This window comes from Pelophylax lessonae (assembly GCF_965119305.1).
Source record: "Pelophylax lessonae genome assembly, chromosome: 4".
NCBI classification, from domain to species: Eukaryota; Metazoa; Chordata; class Amphibia; order Anura; family Ranidae; genus Pelophylax; species Pelophylax lessonae.
In genome coordinates this window covers 291,341,743-291,365,455 of record NC_138771.1, presented here as the reverse complement: position 1 = coordinate 291,365,455, position 23,713 = coordinate 291,341,743, and the positions used below count along the sequence as shown (strand labels likewise).

The 23,713-nt window shown below is 48.3% G+C and overlaps 1 protein-coding gene across 1 annotated transcript in view; it reads left to right on the top strand.

Annotated features, from left to right (window-relative positions):
• The window catches only part of PPM1H (protein phosphatase, Mg2+/Mn2+ dependent 1H), a 289,277-nt gene that overhangs the window by 252,437 nt on the left and 13,127 nt on the right, over window positions 1–23,713 (top strand). Inside the window, exon 8 of the mRNA XM_082256727.1 lies at window positions 13,756–13,863. Within this exon, the coding sequence (XP_082112853.1) occupies window positions 13,756–13,863 (108 nt within the window). The remainder of the gene's footprint in view (window positions 1–13,755; window positions 13,864–23,713) is intronic.

Sequence of the window (23,713 nt, the reverse complement as noted above, 5' to 3'; positions counted from 1 at the left end):
CATGGCTTGTTAGGTTTGCTGTTCCATACTCTCCCCATTTTTGGATAATGGATTGAATAGTACTCTGTGAGATGTTCAAAGCTTGGGGTATTTTTTTTATAACCTAACACTGCTTTTAACTTCTCAACAACTTCATCCCTGACCTGTCTGGTGTGTTCCTTGGCCTTCATGATGCTGTTTTTTCAAAAAGGTTCTCGAACAAACCTCTGATGTCTTCACAGAACAGCTGTATTTATACTGAGGCAGGGGTGGATCCAGAGTCTAGTCTCGGGAGGCGCACTGCCAGAAAATTAGGTGTTGTTTGCAGAATTGTATTTAATATATTATTTTTTATTTTTTTCTGCTTTTAAGTGTAAATGTTAGATCTGAAGTCTTTTTTACCCCAGATCTCACATTAAAGAGGACCTGCCATGCTTATTTCTAGTACAAGGGATGTTTCCATTTGTTATAATAGGAAAAAAAGTGATCAAAAACATTTTTTTTAAAGAGGCAGTGTAAAAAAAAAATAAGAAAAAATTTAAAGCACCCCATCCCTCCGAGCTTGCACACAGAAGCGAACACATACTCAAGTCGCGCCCACATATGTAAATGGTGTTCAAACCACACGTGAGGTATTTGAAAATAGTGGGGTGCGCTAAAACAAATATAGGAATCCAACAGAAATACAATAATCAAATTATATATGTAGGATATAGGGTGCATGATATAATTCAAAAGTCCATAATGAATAAATCATAAGTGTCCATAGTGATGAATTCAAACTGATAAACGTGAAGCAAAATTCTTGAACTTTAGATGTGAAAACCCACCACCAGGTGAAATTCCTCCTTACCAGACGGAAATAAGGTGCAAACAAAATACAAATCAACTGATAACCACCGACTAAAGTGCTTCCAATCTCCAAGTAAACCACCCAAAATGGTCTCTTACCAAACAGCAGATAGTAAGGGCTTGTTTTTCAGTGATATCCCCTACTTCCTCAGCTGTCTCCAGCCCACAGCAAGGTGACTCTCAGACCACAAAGCCGATGACTCACCAGCACAGGACCTCCTCTTCTGCCACTTTCAGCAATGTCTCCTCTCTACTGCCTCACAGACTCTGTCGCAGACTCTGACCGAATGGGCTAAGCTTTTGCGCCGTGACCTGGAGAGGGAGTAGCTCCCCCCTGCCTTTGCTGAGCTGGCGGACCAATCTGTGATGCCTCTTTGGATGCGGCTCCCTTAGTGGAACGGCTCTCTGTTTCGGCAGTGGTTCTTCAGCATATCTTTTTGCTTAAATGTTGGTGTTGACTGTTCTTCTTTTTCAAGTAGATCGCCTGTTTGGTGCTACCCTGGATGACATCATTAAAGGACTCACACGGGAAGGGTACATTTCTTCCACAGGCTACTAAGGGTAAGGACCCTTGTTGTAGACATGGGCCCTCCTTCTCGGCTCATAAGTTTTTTTTCGTACATCAGGGTTGACTGACAAGTGATCGAAGCCCTTCGGGGCCTCTGGAGGATCCAAGCGAACTTGGTCTGGCAAGTCAAGAGCGGGCTACTCCAGACTTGCGGACAAGGCCCCTTCAGCATGAAGGTGCGTCTTCACCAGTATCTGGGGTAGGGGAACGTCTTTGCTGGTTCCCGGATCCGTGCACCTCCCTGGTACAAGAAAAGTGGGTCCATGAGGTCATAGAGTCGGGCTAAAAGATCGAGTTTCGTTCTTACCCTCTGGTAAGGTTCTTTCGTCCAACGTGCGACTGTCCCTGGTCTGTTATAGGCTCTTTTTACTTCAAATGGTGAATCTCCCGGTTCTGACTTTGGAACGTTTTCTGGGGTTTTACTCAAACCTATTTACAGTCCCCAGGAAGGAAGGCAAGGGGAGTCCAATTCTGGAACTCAAGGCGCTGAACTGCTTTGTGCAGATGCAGAAATTCAGAATGGAGTCCATTTGCACAATGGTGGCTTCCCTGCATCAGGGGGATTTTCTTGCCTCCATCGACCTCAAGAACGCTTACCTTCACATTCCAATATGTGTCAGTCACCAGTGCTTCCTTTGCTTTGCCACGGGAGAGGAGCATTATCAGTTTGTGGTGTTACCCTTTGGTCTCACCTCCACTCCTCGGGTCTTCACAAAAGTGTTGACCCCAGTGCTAGCATTGGAAAGTCAGTGGAGGATCGCGGTCCTGGGCTACTTGGATGACCGTCTTCTGCAAGCAAATTCTCCTACTGCACTGGTGGAAAATCTGGAAATCACCATACAGACACTGAAGGAGTTCGGCTGGATTCTAAATCTTCAGAAGTCTGCCCTTGTTCCCTCTACGAAGCTAGACTATCTGGGTCTGACTCTGGACTCGGCCATGGCTGCAATTCGCCTCCTGCTGTGCAGCAGATGGTCAACCCTCCGGACTTGCATGCGGATGCTGGGCCTGATGGTGTCGACCTTCGAGGCGGTCCCATTTGCACAGTTCCATTCGAGTTCCCTGCAAAGGGAGATTCTAATCAAATGGGACAAGAATCACAACCAAAATCCAGCTGAGCCGGGGTACAAAAGGGTCCCTGATCTGGTGGCCTCCTTCTCCGGCGCCCTGGCAGGGCAAATCCTTCCTCCCCTTGTATTGGATGGTGGTCACCACGGATCCTCTTCAAGACGCATTCAATCAGACAATGCCACAGCCGTGGCTTATGTCAATCACCAAGGGGGCACAAGAAGTGTCCTGGCATCTCTGGAGGTAGCCGGCTTTCTCAGGTGGGCGGAACACTTTGTTCCAGCCCTTTCCACTGTACACATTCCTGGAGTGGAAAACTGGCAGGCGGATTACCTCAGTCGACAGGCATTGGACCAGGGGGAATATGCTCTTCATCCGGAGGTGTTTCATCAGTTGTGTCTCCAGTGGGGCATCCCTAAGGTGGATCTGTTGGTGTCTCGGCTCAACGGAAAGGTGCATAGGTTCGTGACACGGTAAGGGGATCCTCTGGTGGACGCCACAGACACGGTGGTGGCCCTGTGGGGTCAGTATCGTCTGATTTATGCCTTCCCTCCTCTCAAGCTTCTGCCACAGGATCGAGGCAGAAGGGATTCCAGTCATCTTAGTGGCGCTGGACTGACCTCTCTGTCCCTCGTATGCCGATCTGGTGCGGCTTGTCACCGACTTTCCTTGGAAGCTTCCTCTCAAGGAGGATCTGCTGTCCCAAGGGCCAATCTTCCATCCTGCTTTACAGTCCCTGACTGTGACGGCTTGGCTGTTGAAAGCCAGGTGCTAAAGGATAGGGTTTTGTCTGAATGTGTGATTTCAACGCTGTTAAAAGCTAGGAAATCTACTTCTAGGAAGATCTACCATTGTACATGGAAGATGTACATCCCGTGGTGTGAGTCTCTTGGTGTTCATCCTCGCTCCTTCTCGGTGGCTAAGATCTTGACTTTCCTTCAAAGGGGGGGTTGAACAGAAATTGGTCTTGAGTACCATCAAGGGCCAGGTGTCGGCTTTGGCGGTCTTCTTCCAATGACCCTTGGCCACACACTCCCTGGTACGTACCTTTCTTCAGGGTGTTCGACATTTGGTTCCTCCAGTGTGGTTGCTGTTGCCACCTTGGGACCTCAATTTGGTGCTTTCGGTTCTCCAGAAGCCTCTCTTTGAGAATCATTGGGAGATTCCCTTCTTTAGACTGTCTCAGAAGGTGGCTTTTTTGGTGGCTACCACCTCTGGGCGTGGGGGGGGCCGAACTGGCGGCGTTATCCTGACGTTCACCTTACTTGGTGATTCACAGAGATAAGGTGGTTCTTCGCCCCTGTTCGTCGTTCCTTCCAAAGGTTGTCTCTGATTTCTTTATGAACGAAGACCTTGTGTTGCCTTCCCTGTGTCCCCGGCCAAAACATCCTTAGGAAATTGCCTTGCATGCCTTGGATGTGGTTCGGGAAGTTAGGGTGTACCTGGCAACTACGGAGTCTTTTAGGAAGTCAGACTCCCTATTTTTGCTTACGGATGGGCCTCGGAAAGGGTTGTCCGCTTCCTCTGCGACCATTTCCACAGAGATCAAACAGATGGTGATTCAGGACTATTCCATCGGGGTCAGGTTCTTCTTTTCCCTGCCAAGGCGCACTCTACTCGTGCACTCAGTGCCTCCTGGGCCTTCCGTTATCTGGCGTCGGGGACGCAGGTTTGCAAAGCGGCCACCTGGTCGTCTGTGCACACTTTCACAAAGTTCTGTAAAGTGGATGTGTTGGCATCTGCGGATGCTTCCTTTGGCTGCAAGGTTTTGCAGGCTGCTGTTCAGAGGACCTGGTCCTCTTTGAGGGTGTATTGTTTTTTTCAGGTGGGCTCCAGTTGTTTTGGTTAAGCTCCTGTTGCCTGATTGGCTACTATTTAGCCTTGGGAATTTTTTGTTGTTCCCACCCATCATGTTTAACACCGCTTTGGGATGTCCTAATGGTTAAGAAGATCAGGAGCGTGTACGTCAATTAATGAACGATAAAATGGGATTTTTGACCTACCGTAAAATCCATTTCTCTGATGTTCATTGACGAACGCCGCACCCACCCCTCTGTGGAGTTGTATTTTCTTTGACACTGCTTGTATAAAAACCGAGTACCTATAGCAGAGAGAGGGAGTATACCCCCTGGGACTGCCCATAGGCGTAGCCAGACTTTTTTTCTGCTTAGTGTCTTACTCCAGTAGGGGGGCAGGATAACTCAATGGTTAGGAAGATCAGGAGCTATGTCTGTCAATGAACATCAGAGAAATGGATTTTACAGTATGTCAAAAATCCCATTTCTTTTTTTCTTTTAATTGGCCCTTTAAGGCCAGAAGGTGAAAGTGACGTTTGACGTCGCTCCAGTCCTCCAAGGGCATAGTTGAGTGGGGGCCATCTCCCCCTCACTCCACTTCCTGCCCATCAGCACAGGGGATTGGATTGTTTTCTCCGCTACCAACAGCTCCGGTAATCGGGGAAAATGACCAGGAAGTGGCGGGAGGGGGGTGGTCACCTCTCCCGCCGCCCATAAAAGTGATCCCGTGGGAAAACTTCAGGTGGGACCACTTTTATGTTAAAGCGGACCGTCTGCTGTGTAAAAAAAAAAATACCGGGGTTATGACCGACTGCTGCCATAACCCTGGTATTTACTTTCAAAGTAGCAACATAAATACATGGTGGGCAGTCCGGGAGTGGTTAAATTACACACAGGTGGACTAATTAGGTGACTTCTGAAGGCAATTGGATCCACTAGATTTTAGTTAGGGGTATCAGAGGGGTTTTAGAGTAAAGGGGGCTAAATACAAATGGACGCCACACTTTTCAGATATTTATTTGTAAAATATTTTGAAAATCATTTATCATTTTCCTTCCACTTCACAATTATGTGCCACTTTGTGTTGGTCTATCACATAAAATACATTTTACGTTTTTTGGTTGTAACGTGATAAAATGTGTAAAACGTCAAGGGGTATGAAAACTTTTTCAAGGCACTGTAGTATCCTATTGAACATTTTAATGATTTCCTTTTTAAGACTTCAGCAATTGTGCAATTATTCATGTCTTAAAATTCCTGCAGCAAGCATTAAAACCATTAAAAGCCAAATTCCAAGAATAATTGTTTTCTTTATTTACGTTTGGCAAGCTTAGTTACATAAAATTCTTCATAGCTCACATCCAGAGGGCCACTGGGGATGGAGAAATGTACTGTAGCAACTTGCTATCTGTTGTACAGGGCAATGTGTCCTGGATGTCAGGTATGTTTTCCCCAGTATTTGAATTGTGATCCTTTTAAGAGGAACAGTTTGAAGACCTTGTTGAGTACTCAGGGGTTCTACAACCATGAAGGGTGAGGGTTTTCGAAGTAATCTGTTTGGCGAGGAGAGAACTGATTTTCGGTACCCCTTGAATTTATAAGTCCTTACTAGGGACTTTTGAAGGTTTGAAGAGTTTTGAGAGGGAAGAACCTCCAAACCATGATTACTGGGACTCCGGTCCAGAAGAGGTTAGGCCAAAGGCAAGGGAGTTTTGAAAGGCAGCAGAAAAGAATTGGCACCTTTGTCTGTGAGGTAGAGTGGAGTAGTTCACAAGCTGTGAGCAAGTGTGAACCCTCTGGCAACTAGGGAGGTTGTTTCTGAACCCCTGCGGCCTTTGCAGCACCCTAAGACAAGTGAGAACTCTAAACCCAGCATGGAACCTAGAGTCCGACAGTGAGCTGCTTGGAAGGTTTTCTTGATGGCAAGACTATTTACTGTTTGCTTTACTTTTACTGAAGAAAACTATCTGTGTTTGCCTGCTTTGGGAGAATAAAGGCCCATTACTTTTACCAGCGGCTTGTTGGTGAGCTCCATATGGCCCTCCATTTGACTCTGTATATTGAACACAGGGGGTAGTTGCTAGCTCTGCACCTCTGCCATTCAGAGAATGTCTTGTATTTTTTCAGTGAGTACAAGCTGTTCTCTGAACGAGGTGGAGAGGAAGGGTGGATAATGTCACATTCTCCACCTTGTCCAATCAGAGAATGCCTTGTATTCACTGGAAAAGATTGCTTTTGTGGTAAAAGTGAATAGAAGCAGTATTATAAGTGTAGTGTTTTAGATGACTGTGTCCTATCTGTTCTATATGAATTCCATGAGTGTATGTACTGTACTATTAATTGACAAGGATGTACCCTTTCCCCATTTAAAGGGTTAGTTAACCTTTACAAAAAGACTGCCTATGCAGGTAAGAGATTCCTGTAGATAAAAAAAAAAGTGTGGATTTGATGAAAGTTTGATAAGGCCCTTGCTTATAGGTGTAGGTCATTTATTTACCTCCTGAACCCTGGCTAAAAAAAAAATATTCTAAAGATGGCATCCCTCAGTCCTGCCTTGTTGCTAGGACGTTGCTAAGATGCTCCCAGTTAATACTGCTCACCATTACAGGATCTCTCTCTCTCTCATCCCCACACATATAAGGTTTGCTAACTCTTATACTTTGGCACATAGTGTTTACTCTTGTATTTTAGCACATAGTAGCAGTGCAGGATATCAATATGGTACAACCAAAGAGACAACAGCATGATCACAGGGCAGCACAGAGCACAGCATGGGTTTAGTCCAGAATCCCAGTACAGCAATCTTAGCACAGCAAGAAAAATCAGCAAGGCCACAGAGTGAGTATGTCACATAAAAATAATTGTACAGAGTTCAAGGGGGAAGTGATCTAGGGCACGGCAAGGGGCAGTTAACAATGTGATGTAGGAAAGTTTAAGTCCAGGGTCCCAGGGGTGATCAGGCCACAACAAGGAACAAGCAGCAGAGACACAGGGTTGCAATCCAGGGCACAGCTAAGGTCACTAAGCAAAAACACAGGGTGATCAGATGGAACATGGTAATGGGCAAGTCCAGAGTCACAGGGTACAATCCAAAGCAGAGCAGATGGCAGCAGCTCAAAGGGCAGTACAGGCGGTCCCCGGGTTATGAACAAGATAGGGACTGTAGGTTTGTTAAGTCGAATTTGTTTGTAAGTCGAAACAGGTACATTTTTTAAGTGTAGCTCAGAGTTGTATGACCTTGTTGAGTACTCAGGGTGTATGATCAGAGTTCATTGAAGAGGCTCACGGAACCTTCAAAGTTTGAAAACTGTGTGGAAGAATAGGCCAAAATCACACCTGAGCAATGCATGCGACTAGTTTCTCCATAGAGGAGGTGTCTCGAAGCTGTCATTATCAACAAAGGATTGTGTATGAAGTATTCAATAATTTATAGTTTGCATGTTCAATACTTTTTCCCTGTGTCGTTCCATTTTATTACTCATGCCTTCATTTCTGATCGTATATTTTTTTGGTTTCTTTGTATTTATAGATTGCATGGGTTGTTACTGACGTGGTGAAAATGTAATGTCAATATCACCATTAGAAATATAAATACCTAGAAAAACGGTGACATGTTCAATACTTCTCTTTCGTTCATCGAAGGACACAGTGCTCCATAAATCATAATCAGTGGGTTATATTGCCTCCTCCAGGAGTAGGACTAGGCAGAACAAAAACACCTGGCTACGCCCATGGGCCATCCTAAGCTGGTATAAAACCCCCTCTCTGCTTTAGGTAATCAGTTGAATTAGGACATTGTGTTGCCTTCCTTGTGTCCCAAGCAGGCTCATCCCAAGGAATTTGCTTTGCATACCTTGGATGTGGTTCATGCGATTTGGGTGTATCTGGCAGCTACTGAGTCTTTTCGGAGGTCAGACTCGCTTTTTGTGGTTATGGACGGACCAAGAAAGGGGCTGGCCACTTCTTCAGCTACCATCTCCAGATGGATTAGACAGACGGTGACTCAGGCCTATTCCATTAAAGGTCAGGTTCCACCTTTCTCTGTCATGGCGCATTCTACTCAGGCACTGAGTGCTTCTTGGGCCTTCCATCGTCAGGCTTCAATATCATTTGCGGCCACTTGGTCGTCCGTGCATACCTTTACAAAATTCTAAAAGGTAGATACTTTGGCATCTGTGGATGATTCTTTTGGCCGCAAAGTTTTGCAGGCTGCTGTTACCTCTTAAGGGGGCTTCTAAAAAGGCCGTGCCTGATCTTCCTTTTCAAGGAGATCGCCTGTTTGGAGCTACCATGAATTACATCATTAAGGGTCTCACAGGGAGGAAGAGTACCTTCTTTCACAGGCTAGTAAGGGCAAGGACCCTCCTCGTAGACGTGGGCCATCCTTCTTGGCTCATAACTTTTTTCGTCCCTCAGGGAAGACTGACAAGGGATCAAAGCCTTTCAGAGTCTCCTCTGGTGAATCAAAGCGAACGTGGTCTTGCAAGTAGAGAACAAAAAAAGGAAGAAAGCTGCGCACAACACACTGTTAAGAAAAGGCTGCCAGTACAAAGGTATAATCAGACCAAAAACAATTGTATGGAGGTACAGCGCCACATTGATAAAAAGACCCCAAATGAATAAACAAAGTCCATAAAGTCCGTCTGGAACTGTTGCTAGGATGCAGAAATAAATACAGAGGAATTCCAACACCGTGAGAGCAGACACCACTTTCATGCGCTCACCACGTGCATAAATAAGGTAGTCTCCTTACCAGATGTATAGACCCCCTATTACGGAAGGCCCACCAAGCATGAGGTATAAATGATCACCACGATCATAAACAAGTGGGGCTCACGTAACTGTACATACTTCACTATGTGAGCCCCACTTGTTTCTTTGGAGGAACATCTATGTCCAGTATTTGGGGTTCATGACGTTTGCAAGGTTGTACTGTCCTGTGTGAACATTCCGTGGTGGACTGGATGCCGGTTTGGACCTTCATTGGTGATCATTTATACCTCATGCTTGGTGGGCCTTCCGTAACAGGGGGTCTATACATCTGGTAAGGAGACTACCTTATTTATGCACGTGGTGATCGCATGAAAGTGGTGTCTGCTCTCACGGTGTTGGAATTCATCTGTATTTATTTCTGCATCCTAGCAATAGTTCCAGACAGACTTTATGGACTTTGTTTATTCATTTGGGACCTTGCAAGTAGAGCGCAGGCTTCTCAAGACCCACAGACAAGGCTCCTTCAATGGGAAGGTGCGCCCCCCCCACCCGTATTGGGGGTGGGGGGACGTATTCGTTGGTTTCTGGACCCGTGGACTTCCCTGGTACAAGACAGGTGGGTCCACAAAGTCTTACGGTCCGGCTACAAGATCTTACCCCCCGGCAAGGTTCTTTCCCTTCAACTTGCACCTATCCCCAGACAGCTTACAGAGTCTGTTTGGGGTGGTGCAAGACCTGTTACTTCAAGGGGGTGATTGTCCCGGTTCCGACATCGGAAAGTTTTAAAGGTTTTTACTCAAACCTGTTTACAGTTCTCAGGAAGGAAGGCAAGGGGCGTCCAATAAAGGACCTCAATGCACTAAACTGCTTTGTGCGGATGCTGGGGTTCAGAATAGAGTCCATTCGCACGGTGGTGGCATACCTGCATCAGGGGGATTATGCCTCTATCGACATCAAGGATGCTTACCTTCACATTCCAATCTGTGCCGGTCACCAGCGCTTCCTCCGCTTTGCCGTGGGAGAGGAGCATTATCAGTTTGTGACGTTAGCCTTTGGTCTCACCTCTGCTAATCAGGTCTTCATGAAAGTGTTAGCCCCAGTGCTAGCATTGTTACGTCAACGGTGGATCGCGGTACTGGTCTACTTGGACAACCTCGAGCGAATCTGGAAAAAACCTGGAAATCACCATACGAACTCTGAAGGAGTTTGGCTAGATTCTGAAATTTTCAGAAGTGTGCTCTGGTTCCGTCCACAAAGCTGGACAATTTGGGTCTGACTCTGGACTCAGCCTGAGTGCTTCTTCCTCTGGACAAGTTCCAGAAACTGCAGGCTGCAATTCGTCTCCTGCTGTCCAGCAGATGGTCATCCCTCTATGCGGGTGCTGGGCCTCATGGTGTCTACATTTTGAGGCGGTTCCGTTTGCACAGTTCCATACGATGTCCCTGCAAAGGGAGATTCTGGGTGGCTCTGGAGGTAGCCAGCATTCTAAGGTGGGCAGCACGGTTCGTTCCAGTCCTCTCCGCTGTACACATTCCCAGGGTGGCAAACTGGCAGGTGGACTACCTCAGTCGGAAAGTCTTGGACCAAGGGGAGTGGTCCCTTTACCCAGAGGTATTTCATCAGTTGGGTCTCCGGTGGGGCATCCCCGAGGTGGATCTGTTGGCGTCTCGGCTCAACAGAAAGGGGCAGAGAATTGTGGCTCGATCACGGGATCCTCTGGCGGACGCCACAGACGCGCTGGTAGCCCCGTGGGGTCAGTATCGTCTGATTTACTCCTTCCATCCTCTCAAGCTTCTGCCAAGACTTCTATGCAGGATCGAGGCAGAAGGGATTTCGGTCTTAGTGGCGCCGGACTGGCCTCGCCAGGCTTGGTACGCCGATCTGGTGTGGCTGGTCCCCCAACGTTTCTTGGAAGCTTCCTCTCAGGGAGGATCTGCTGTCCCAAGGACCAATTTTCCAGCCTGCTTTACAGTCACTGGCTTTGAGGGCTTGGCTGTTGAGCGCTAGGTGCTGATGGATAGAGGTTTGTTGGAGTCTGTGTTTCCAACGCTGTTAAAAGCTAGAAAATCTACTTCTAGACAGATCTACCATCATATGTGGAAAACATACATTGCATGGTGTGAGTCTCTTGGGGTTCATCTTCGCTCTTTTTTGGTGGCTCCGATCTTGACCTTCCTTCAACGGGGGGTTGAGCAGAAACTGGCCTTGCGTACTATCAAGGGTCAGGTGTCTACCTTTGCGGTCTTCTTTCACCAGCCCTTGGCCACACACTCCTTGGTGCGTAGTTTTCTTCAGGGAGTTGAGCACTTGGCTCCTCCAGTGCGATCTCCGTTGCCGCCTTGGGACCCCAATTTGGTGCTCTCAGTCCTCCAAAAGTCTCCTTTTATAAAATCTTCAGGATATTCCCCTGCTTATGCTGTCCCAGAAGGTGGCCTTTTTTGGTGGCTAGCACCTCTGCACGCAGGGTGTCGTAATTGGCGGTGTTATCCTTTTGTTCACCTTACTTGGTGGTTCACAGTTAGTGTGTACCTGGCAGCAGGGCCGGTGCTAGACTGTTTTACGCCCTAGGCAAGATCAGCTACTTACGCCCCCCCCCCCAAAAAAAAAAAAAGGGAAGGGGTTAAAAACTGCTCTATGTCATATCCAGTGACCCTGATCTGATGGTTCCTCCATGTAATGCTGTCATACCAAGTGATCCCAATGTTCCTCTGTCACATCAGGGGTCCCTGATATTCCTCCATGTCACACCTGGGGACCCTGATGTTCCTCCATGTCACACCTGGGGACCTCAATCCCCCATGGCACACCCAGGGATCCCAATTCCTCATGGCACATTTGGTGACCCCGAACCCCTGTTACACTTGTGACCCCTCTCCCCCATGTCACACCTGGTGACTCCAATTCCCCATGGCATACCTGGTGACCGCAATTCTCTTTCACACCAGGGATACTCCATGTCACACCCAGGGACCCTGATTCTGTTCTGGGGACACTTACTGGGCAGTATCAAGAGAGTGGCTTGCACTCTGCCCTCCTTCACCATGAGCCTGCTTATTCCTTCTCCCAGGACGCTCCTCTCCTGGACCACAGTGCTCACCACAGCTCCAACCGGCTCCTGGTGGAGGGAGAAGCAGCAGTCAGAGAGCTCCGCACCTCCTTCATCACCAACCTCCTCAGACCATTCCGTTGCCTCGTCGCTTCTGCTCCAGTAAAGGTGCCGCCCTCCAGTGCCGAGCTCAGGTTCAGCTCTCCTCCACTCCCTGCTTAATACCGACCCCGGGAATTGAACGGCTGCCCACCAGCTCAGATTAGAGAGTCACTTCCCGCCCAGGGATTAGGCTGCTCAGCTCCAGACGAAGAGGATCATTATGCAGGTAGCACTCCGGTGGGCTACTTTCCTGCCCCTTGGGCCTCCCCCAACAATGGTGGAAAGCCAGGGCCTGGTAGTTCTGCCACTGCCCCAGGCACCTGGCATCTTCCTCTGTCCCTTCTTCTTCCCCCACTGCCGCCCCTCCCCTCAGCTCACAAGGATCATTCATGACGGAGAGTGAGTGCTGACTCCTGGCTGCGCCCCTAGCTGGCAATGTGCCCTAGGCGGCTGCCTAGTGGAAGCACCGGCCCTGCCTGGCAGCTACAGAGTCTTTTAGGAAGTCAGGCTCACTATTTGTGCTCATGGATGGGCCTCAAGACCAAAGGGTTGTCCGCTTCCTCTGCGACCATTTCCAGATGGATCAGACAGACGGTGATTCAGGCCTTTTCCATTGGGATCATGTTCCTCCTTTCACTGCCAAGGCGCACTCTACTCGGGCGCTCCTGGGACTTCTGTCATCAGGCGTCAGGTTTGCAAGGCAGCCACCTGGTCGTCGGTGCAAGCTTTCACAAAGTTCTTTAAAGTGGATGTGTTGGCATCTGCAGGTGCCTTCTTTGGGCACAAAGTTTTGCAGGCTGCTGTTTAGAAGACCTGGTGCTCTGAGGGTGTATTGTTCTTTTCAGGTGGGCTCCAGTTGTTTTGGTTGAGCTCCTGTTTACCTGGTTGGCTATAGTTAGCCTTGCGAATTTCATTTTCGCTGTTCCCACCCCTCATGTTTAACACTGCTTTGGGACGTCACAATGGTTAGGAAGATCAGAAGCTGTGTCCCGTCAATGAATGAAAGAGAAAAATGGATTTTACAGTAAGTCAAAAATTCCATTATTTTTTTTTATTTTGTTTGTCGTAAAAAATAAAATAAAAAAATCATGTATATATAGTATATGTGAATATTTTTCATTGCGTATATAACCTGCAAATTGAGCTGTCAGCTCCTTGTTTTCATAATGTCCTCTGCTGGAAAAAAAAATTAAAAATTTGTTTACAGAGTTTAGTAGATTATTCTTACATTTACGTGTAAAAGTTTGTAGGCTAACTCGCTACTTTTTCAGTCCGCTCTATGCATAGTTTAAATCAGATTTAAAGAAACAGATAAACAAAAATGTAAAGAAAAAAATAAAACCGTTACTAAAAATCATTATTGTTTCACTTGAAGAGGACATTTGATAATGTTCTTGTATATTAGGATGTTGGCTGTGTGCTGCAGAATATTAGTCCACAATATATCAGCCCTGTCATTAAAACGTGTTTAGTAAATTCTTGTAGCAGTAAAATATTTAAATGCTGTTAAAACACATGTATGTTATTTAGTGGCCTAATTTTACTAAAATATCCTAAAAACAAAAAAAAAGGTCTTGCATGTGAATTGTCTCATTCAATCTTATTATGTTGAGAATTTTATTTGATTGCAGGCTCGGGTAATGGCTACTATTGGAGTAACTAGGGGACTTGGTGATCATGATCTGAAAGTTCACGATTCAAATATTTACATTAAACCCTTTCTCTCTTCTGTGCCAGAGGTAAGTGCTGCAGATATCCTGGTTTCTATGTTTTTATAGATATAGCTTGTAAAAAAAAAAAAAGAATGTTCTTTAGCATCTATTCACAATACTGTATCCCAACCTGCCCTCTCTTCTGTTGTAGGTTTCTCCAATCTACTTACTACTGTAGTACAGTGCTAGTTAATATTATTCTTCACTTTACTCTAGTACATTGTATCAGCTGGTGATGTACTTTATCTACAGATCTTAAACAGTATGCAAGGCACCCATAAGTAGCTACCTTTTTTTAATTTTTTATATATATATTTTGCATGCATCATCACTGCTGAGTTTTTTTTTTTCCTTTGTGATCACTTGATTTAAATTATAAAACGAATTTGAATATTTGAATATACAACAAGTCCCTCGCTATGAGCTCAGTCCATTGACATTATTGTTTTCTGGACCCCCTTATTGTGCTCGTTTCCAGGCTACCCCACTAAACATCTCTATTATGCCATATGGCTGTAAACAGCGCTGTGTCCCTCCACACCCCAGAATGCCAGTTTCTCTATTGATTTCAGCACTGTACATCATTAATAAACATGCCACACACTTTCTACTGAAACATTTTTTCCCGTGAGTTGAAAAAAATCAGTAACTTTGCTTTTTATTTTAAAAAGGTTACCTGTAATGAGCTTTTTCGTTTTGCAGAATGTTTCACTGTCTGTAAGAAGCACTAGAGAGAGAATCCATTTGTGATTAAGGAATAAAATTTTGTTATGTCGTTTTATTTTATATCTGCAGTCTGAACTATTAATGCTTATAGGCTGCAGCAGATTCTGTCCAATTCAGTAATGCATTGTTGATAATAGCATTTAAATGATTTAAAGTGAATTTGTCATGTCCACCAAATTGTATAAGTGAACACTATTTGTAAGGTACTTCTGTTTTGTCTTTAAATCCGTTCCTTCCTACCTTGGGAGGGTTTTAGAGCCTAGACTCAGACTTTATAGGGCCTTGACTTCTCTCCAAGTTGAGATTAATCCAGCCCCTACTAGCAATAAGCGCCACCCCTGCAGTTCACCTGTCAAATACTAGAACCTTTGTGCTCAATAGAGTGTCTGACATTTAAAATTAAATGACAGGACTTCAAGTAAAACTGACAGTAGCATAAATATTAAAGCGGAGTTCCACCCTGGAATTTTTTTTTTCTTTAAAAAAATACCCCCGGGACAGTCAGGGCTAGTGCATTCCACAATGGCTAGCCTCTGATCTGTCCCGGGTTGCACTTACCTGTTAGGACAAATACTTACCTTGCAAAAGTTTTGTCCAGCGCTGCCATCTCAGGTGTGGGCAGCTTGAAGCCAGCGCGATCCTCTTCGGCGTCCCCTTCCTCCTTGTTCGGTCCCACGATGCCCTGCGCCGGCCCCGCCGTCACTTCCGGGCGCGCGCGTCATTCCTCCACAGCTTCTGGGCATGCCCAGAAGCTGTTTAGAAGGGAATGACGCGCGCGCCCCGGAACTGACGTCGGGGCCGGTGCAGGCACAATGATTCCTGGGAGCGATGACGTTCAGCTCCCAGGAATCATTGCAAAGCCAGGAAGTGACGACGGGCCGCGGCCGAGGAAGGAGGAAGTAAGGTAAGTATATTTTCTTCTCTACGAGGTAAGTAAAAAAAAAAAAAAATGCGATTTGTTTTTCAGGTGACCCGGAGCGAGAAGATGGAGGTAAGTGTAAAATTAGGGTGGAACTCCACTTTAATTTATTGATTCCAGCAGAAAAAAAGGATTGTTGAGTAACAGAACATTCTATCCAACCAATAAAATAACACAAGATACTAATAGGACACATTCTTAGACTGTATAACTATTTGTTTTACAACTAACTTTCTGATGTACCAGCAGGTAATGTTTTCTGCTGGCAAATATTTGCAGTGGCGCCCTGTTGTAAACAATAGCACAAGTCTCAAGAAGGTCAGAAAGAGAACAGATTTTTAACTGCTTGCCAACAGTATAACTTGCATGAACGGCAGCAAGGGGGCTCTGCTGCACAGGATCAGTAACCTAGTGCGTGATCCTGCACTTCCGGGTCTGGGGCGCGCGCCACAGGCGGCCTGCTTCCACTGTGATTAGACACAGCAGGAGCTAATTGGCGGATACGGCAGACTCAGTGTCTGCCAGCACCAGCCAATGATTAACTACACAGGCAGAACGGCGGTCTGCCTATGTAAAAAAGACTCAAGACGGTAAGAAATAGAACAGTAACCGCTTGCCAACCCTATAACTTACATGAACAGTGGTAGGGTAGCTCTGCTGTGCAGGATCACATATCTTGCACCTTCCAGGTCTGAGGCACACGTGATTAGACAGCGGGAGCTGATCGGCGGGTACAGTGGACTCGATGTCCGCCGGCACCTGCCAATACTTTGGTACACAGGCAGAACAGAGGTCTGCCTATGTAAACAATGCAGATCGTCATTCTGTCAGTACAGAAGGCATGGATCCTGTGTCTGCTAAGCAGAGGTACGATCCATACCTTCCTCTAGTACCCACACCTCCCCCACAGTAGTAAAGCACTGGTCAGGCACACATTTAACCCTTTGATCACCCCTGATGTTAACCCCTTCCCAGCCAGTGTCAGTGCATATTTTTTTAGCACTGATCACTGTATTAGTGTCACTGGTCCTAAAAGTGTCAGTTAGTGTCCCGACTGTCCATCACAAATTCTTATATTAATAAAAATATCTCAGATTGTATACGTTATAACTTTTGTGCAAACCAATCCATATACGCTGATTGGGTCTTTTTTTTTTTTACCAAACAAATGTAGCAGAATACATATTGGCCTAAATTAATGAAGAAATTATTATATTTTCTCTGTGGTTCATTGATGGAACAGTTCCTGATTCTTCTTAACCATTGGGTTCTATTACCCCCCTACAGGAGTAGGACACTAGGCAGGAAAAAGCTTGACTACCCCTATGGGCAGTCCCAGGGGGTATACACCCACTCTCAGCTATAGGCACTCTTTGTTATTTTGTTCCTGGGAGAATCTACAATCAATTGGACTGGGCGACAGAGTGGATAATCTAGATCCAGAGGGTGCCCCCAGTCTGGCCAGCGAACGCATGCAGACTGCAGGTCCGCGCTAGGTCAGCCACATGGCCCCACGGGACAGGGGCTGGCCTGCGAGTTAAACATCTCGCGAGGACGCATACTACCTGGCCTCGGCCTGAGACGCAGCATTTCTCCTGGTCGACAGCACCCACATTATGATGGAGCAGTGGTCTGTCCGGAACAGTGCCCATCCTGTTCCTGGTATGGTAAGTAGCTGTCCCCCCTCCACTCCTGGAGGGTTTTGGGGTGGACATGGCCCCTCCCTGGGATGGTGGGACCCCGGGTTCCCCTCCTTCAAAGAGGGGAGGCCAAAGAGTACCTATAACAGAGATAGAGTAATACCTAAGAGGGAGTATACCCCCTGGGACTGCCCATAGGCGTAGCCAGACTTTTTTTCTGCCTAGTGTCCTACTCCTGTAGGGGGCAGTATAACCGTATAACCCAATGTTTAAGAATATCAGGAGCTGTGTCCGTCAATGAACATCAGAAAAAAGGATTTTACGGTAAGTCAGAAATCCCATTTTCTCTTACGTCCTCCGACAGTCGCCGCCATCTTCATATTCGTCACAATGGGGTATTAGACTTTGCTCCGTAGGAGTAGCTAGGCAACAGAATATGTTAACATTAAAGCTTTTAACATATCCCACCCCCAGGGGGTGGTCCCCTCAGTCAATACCCTCCTACTTCCTGTATCCATATCTCAGTTTCAATGTCTAGCTTGTCAGGAGTAGCTGGATGTCTCTATGCTGGGGCATTTTGTCTCAGCCTTTCTCTTCTTTTTTGATTTTTGAGGGGTTTTTTTCTCTCTCTTTACTTAGCTGTTCTTTTTGTCAGCATTAGTTAGTTCTTCTGATGAAGAGGATTCGTGCGGGCTGGGTCTCGGGCTGATCCCCCTGGTCGCAGGTTGTGGGTCAGTGGCTTCCCAGCCTGCCATCGAGCGTTCAGTCAGGTAACGCTCCTGACACATTGAACGACCCATCCCTGTTCGGTGCAGGGATGCTATGGTGAGGTGGCTACCTCACTGGACGCTGTGCGGTTTCTCAACCCCAATTTTTCTGCGTCCTGAATGCGACTCTCCCTGTCACATGTGCAGTGGCTTGTTCGCCTGTGCGGGTTCCCCACGCCATCTAGGAGGTAAGTGTATCTGTGTGGGGACCTGTCTGTGTGGGGGGGGGTGTCAGTCTGGGACTGTGTAACCTGCCTCTATTCACACTGTTTAGCTCCCTATCTCTCTGGCTGCATGCTGTGGGCTGCAGGGGGGGGGGGGGGCTGTGCTGCACTGTCTGTGTCAGCCTGTGGATGTGTGAAAGGCTGTGTGCTGTGGGGCATGATGTTTCATGTTTGGGCATATACAGCGATCGCTGCGGCGGTCCGCCATGTTTTTTTACTATGCTGGCGGTCCGCACTGTAGTGGAGGAGCGGCGTTTTCGGCGCCATTTTGGCTGCGCTCGCTCCGGCCGCATGTTTACACTGCAGGCGGCCATTTTCTTGTAGCCTTCCATAGGCTTTAATAGAGCGCCCTGAATTTCATCACTTCCTTTTCCCTGGGCGCACCGATCGAGGCGGCAGCAGCAGCAATGGTCTCTCCAGGTTTTTATCCTCTCTCCTTCCTATATCCTTGCCTGAGTTAAGTTTTATCCCTATGGGGGTCTCATTGTGCTTGTGTGTGGGTGCGGTGGGCTGCGCTCGCCGCGCTTGTTAAAGGGGCAGTTAACCCTTTATTCTCCAGCATATTGTTTTTTTGGGGCAATGGATTCTCAGGAAGGCAAATTTCACTTTGCCACTTTGGGAAGCCAAGGGACTGCTGTTTCCCCCCCAGGGGGGGATTTGGCTGCGGTGGTGGCTAACCTTGCTGCTTAGGTGCAAATGCTTGTGGCTGCTCAATCCACAAAAAGGCCCAGAGTTTCAATTTCCTCTGATTCAGAGGGTGATGGTGATGGGGCTGCTATGGCTGGAGTCTCCTTATCGGGGTCCTGCTCCTCCCTGGATCTCGTGGGGTCCGAGGTGGAGGCTGAGGTTGAAGGGGTTGATAGTTCTCCCCCTGGCTCGCCTGAAGAGCTTGCAATCATGGATGAATTGGTTGCTTCTATAAAAACACTGCGTTTGCAGGATGAGCCATGTCCTCCTGCTGCCCTGGCAGCTTATGGGACGCAGAAAAGACGCAAGATGTCGCAGGTCTTTCCCTGCACTGATGATTTTCAGCGCGCTGTTAAGGAACAATGGCGCAATTTACGCAAGCCTTTTGCTGTGCCAAGTAGGTTCAAGCTGCGTTATCCTTTCACGCCTACTACTGATGAACGGTGGTGTGTGCCTCCTCCGGTGGATCACGCGATCGCAGTTTTGAATAAGTCCACTGCGATTCCTGCGGAGGATACTCCGGTGTTCCGGGATGCCACGGATAGGAGACTGGAGTCTCTTGCCCGTCATACTTATTCTGTTACGGGCTCTGTTTGCCTCTCTTATGGCAGCCCAGGCTGTCGCGAGTTGGACGCAGGTGCTTAGGCGCGTCCTGGTGGCTGATTCGGCCTCACCGGCGACATTGGATATGGTGGATCAAATCCATCAGGGTGTCATGTATTTGTGTGATGCGGACTTGGATTTAGTGCCGTTGGCTGCACGTGTACATAGCGTGGCGGTGTCGTCTCGCCGCCTGGTTTGGTTAAAGTGTTGGTCTGTGGACCAATCCTCGCGCAAGACCTTAGCCAGTCTGCCTTATGATGGATCTCGCCTATTTGGAGAATCCTTGGATACGTTGATAAAGGGGATCACGGGTGGTAAGAGCACGCTCTTGCCCCACTTCCCCAAGGCTAAGGCGGCTCCTGGTAAGAAGCATGCTAATTTTCGGCCTTCTCAGGGGTCCTTTCGTGCCTTTCGGTCGCACTATAAGGGCAAACCGTTCAAGGGTCAAGGCTCCCAAAAGAAGCCGTGGTCAGGTAAGCAGAAGTCCGGCCAGTCCGGACCCGCTGCCCATAACAATGCGGCCTGAAGGGACGCCCTCACCCGGTTCTGGGGTGGGGGGACGCTTGCTCGGTTTTCTTCAACCCTGGCTGGCCCGTGTTCGGGACAGGTGGGTTCAGGAAATCGTTCGATCTGGCTACAAGATCGAGTTTCTCTCTCGGCCGGGGAGCAGATTCTTTCCCTCAAATCTTCAACTGTCTCCGGAGCGTTTGCGGGATCTGCACCTAGCGGTGCGGGACCTGAGGGCTCAGGGAGTGGTGGTTCCGGTTCCTCATCGGGACAGATTTCGGGGGTTCTATTCCAATCTGTTCACCGTACCCAGGAAGGAGGGCAAGGTTCGTCCGATTCTGGACTTGAAGGCTCTGAACCGCTTTGTGCGGGTTCGCAAGTTCCGCATGGAATCCCTACGGTCGGTGGTGGCTGCCCTGGTTCCGGGAGAATTCATGGCCTCCATCGATTTGAAGGATGCGTACCTTCACATCCCCATTTTCGAGGGTCACCAGAGGTACCTTCGATTCGCCATTGCGGAGGATCACTACCAATTCGTGGCGTTGCCTTTTGGTCTCGCTTCGGCTCCACGGGTTTTCACCAAGGTGCTTGCACCGGTTCTGGCCTTGTTGAGAGCCCAGGGCATCTCTGTCCTGGGGTATCTGGACGATATTCTGGTTCGGTCTACGACCAGCCAGGGTCTGGAGAAGGACCTGTCCGTCACGTTGCAAACTCTACAGGAGCTTGGTTGGACGATAAATTTTCCAAAGTCGACGCTGGTTCCGTCGGTTCGGCTTCCCTACCTGGGAATGATCCTGGACTCGGTCCAGGCGAAGGTCTTCCTGCCGGACGACAAACTCAGGACTCTTCAGGAAGAAGTCAGGTCCCTCAAGGACGTTCCATGCTCGTCACTCCGGACGTGCATGAGGTGTCTGAGGTTGATGGTCTCGGCTTTCGAGGGGATTCCCTTCGCCCAGTTTCACACGCGGGGTCTCCAAGCGGAGATCCTGTCCAGGTGGGACGGGCGACCACAATCTCTGGATCTTCAGGTTTCGTTGAGCGATCGCACCAGAAGGGATCTTCTGTGGTGGCTCCAGTCCCCGACGGTGTCGGGGGGCAAGTCTTTTCGTCCTCTTTCATGGACGGTGATCACCACGGATGCCAGCCTGTCGGGCTGGGGTGGTGTTCTGGGCGTTCTGTCCGCCCAGGGGACTTGGTCGGATGGGGAGTCCTCCCTTCCGATCAACATTCTGGAATTGCGTGCGATAAATCTCTGCCTTCAACATTAGACGGACAAACTGCAGGGCTGTCCGGTTCGGGTGCAGACGGACAATGCCACGGCGGTGGCCTACATCAACCACCAAGGGGGCACCAGGAGTGCCCGTGCGGCTCGGGAAGTAGCCGACATTCTGTCTTGGGCCGAGACTCACGTCCAGACGATATCGGCAGTTCACATTCCAGGGGTGGAGAACTGGCAGGCGGATTATCTGAGCCGCCAGACCCTGGACCAGGGGGAATGGTCTCTCCACCCGGATGTCTTTCAAAAGTTGTGCGCGAAGTGGGGTCTTCCGGATGTGGACCTGTTCGCGTCTCGTCTGAAAAACAAGGTGAAAAGGTTTGTGGCAAGGTCGCGCGATCCTCGGGCAGACGCGTCAGACGCGTTGGTAGCTCCGTGGCATCAGTACCGACTGATGTATGCGTTTCCACCGATTCAATTGCTGTCCAGGTTCCTTCGCAGGTTGCACTCGGAACTCGGATTCTTGTGGCGCCGGACTGGCCTCGCCGGTCCTGGTACGCAGACCTCGTGAATCTGGCGATCGACGCCCCGTGGCGTCTGCCTCTTCGAGACGATCTCCTGTCTCAAGGGCCGATATTCCATCCTGCTTTACAGTCGCTGGCTTTGACGGCCTGGCTGTTGAGACCGAGGTCCTGAAGGATAGGGGTCTCTGCCCTGAGGTCATTCACACTTTGATCAACGCGAGGAAGTCTTCCTCGGGGAAGGTCTATTACCGTACTTGGAAGGCCTATTTTGCCTGGTGTGAGTCCAGGGGGTTTTCGCCTCGCACATACTCGGTTTCTCGAGTGTTGTCCTTCCTTCAAACGGGTGTCGACCAGCGTTTGACGCTGGCTACGGTCAAGGGTCAGGTGTCTGCGCTGGCCGTTCTTTTTCAACGTCCTGTGGCTTCTGACTCCTTGGTTGGCACTTTTGTTCAAGGAGTGCGACATCTGGTCCCTCCTAGGAGGGATCCTCTGCCTCCTTGGGACTTGAATCTCGTTCTGTCCATATTACAACATGCTCCTTTTGAACAGATCAGGGAGATCTCGTTGGCTATGTTGTCCAAGAAGGTCGCCTTTTTGGTGGCAATCACTTCGGCTCGCAGAGTGTCGGAGCTGGCGGCCTTGTCCTGCAAGTCTCCGTATCTGGTCATTCACTTGGATAAGGTGGTCTTGCGACCTAATCCTTCCTTTCTTCCGAAGCGTGTTTCGGAGTTTCATCTCAATGAGGACATTGTCTTGCCTTCGCTTTGCGCGAAGCCTAAACATCCAAAGGAGGTGAGGTTGCACTCTTTGGATGTTGTTCGCGCGATTAGGGTTTACCTTAAATCGACTGAGTCTTTTCGCAAGACGGATTCTTTGTTTGTCCTTCCAGAGGGTCCTCGGAAGGGCATGGCGGCGTCGGCTTCTACCATCGCCAAATGGATCAGACAGACCATTGAACAGGCATATGCTTTGAAGGGGAAAGTTCCCCCTATGCCTTTGAAGGCGCACTCTACTAGATCTCTGAGTACGTCTTGGGCCTGTCGTCATGGGGCTTCTGTGGCCCAGGTGTGTAAGGCGGCGACCTGGTCGACCGTGCACACTTTCACAAAATTCTACAGAGTGGATGTTCAGGCATCGGCAGATGCTTCCTTTGGCCGCAAGGTTCTTAGTGCGGCAGTTCCTTAGGGTCCCTTGTTTTGGACCCCTGGCTGTTTGGGATACGTTTTTTATCCCTGGGTTATTTGTTTTTCCTGGGTTGTTGCTCCTGTTGAGCACAATTTTTTTCATGTTGTCCAGCTGGTTTCCTTCCTTTGGTAAGGTTCCTTTCTCTGATGTGGAGACTGCGTTGCCTTTAGGCGCGGCTGCGTTTCCCACCCCTCATGTTTGCACTGCTTTGGGACGTCCCCATTGTGACGAATATGAAGATGGCGGCGACTGTCGGAGGACGTAAGAGAAAACGGAATTTTCTGTAAAATCTTACCTGTAAAATTCCTTTCTCTGAGTCCTCCGACAGTCGCCGCCCCCGCCCCTCTTTTGGGGTTTGGTTGTATACTCTACTGCTATTCCACTGAAACTGAGATATGGATACAGGAAGTAGGAGGGTATTGACTGAGGGGACCACCCCCTGGGGGTGGGATATGTTAAAAGCTTTAATGTTAACCTATTCTGTTGCCTAGCTACTCCTACGGAGCAAAGTCTAATACCCCATTGTGACGAATATGAAGATGGCGGCGACTGTCGGAGGACTCAGAGAAAGGAATTTTACAGGTAAGATTTTACAAAAATTCCGTTTTTGTTTGTGGAATTAATGAGGACAACTGTAATGTCATGTGGGGGAGTCTGTTTTTACACCAAATTTGTGCGAGTACAATATTTTTGCCATATAATGGCCAAAAATTTAGGCTTAAGAGGGGAACTGAGTTGCATTTGAGAAGATATAGCTAAAAAGACTGTATGTACAGGAGCCCAGGTACAACATGGGGGTTCTGCACCTAACTTTTAAATTACCAGGACTAGATCCTGTTGATGGAGCATAATTGGGAAATTAACAAGCTCTATTTGTTA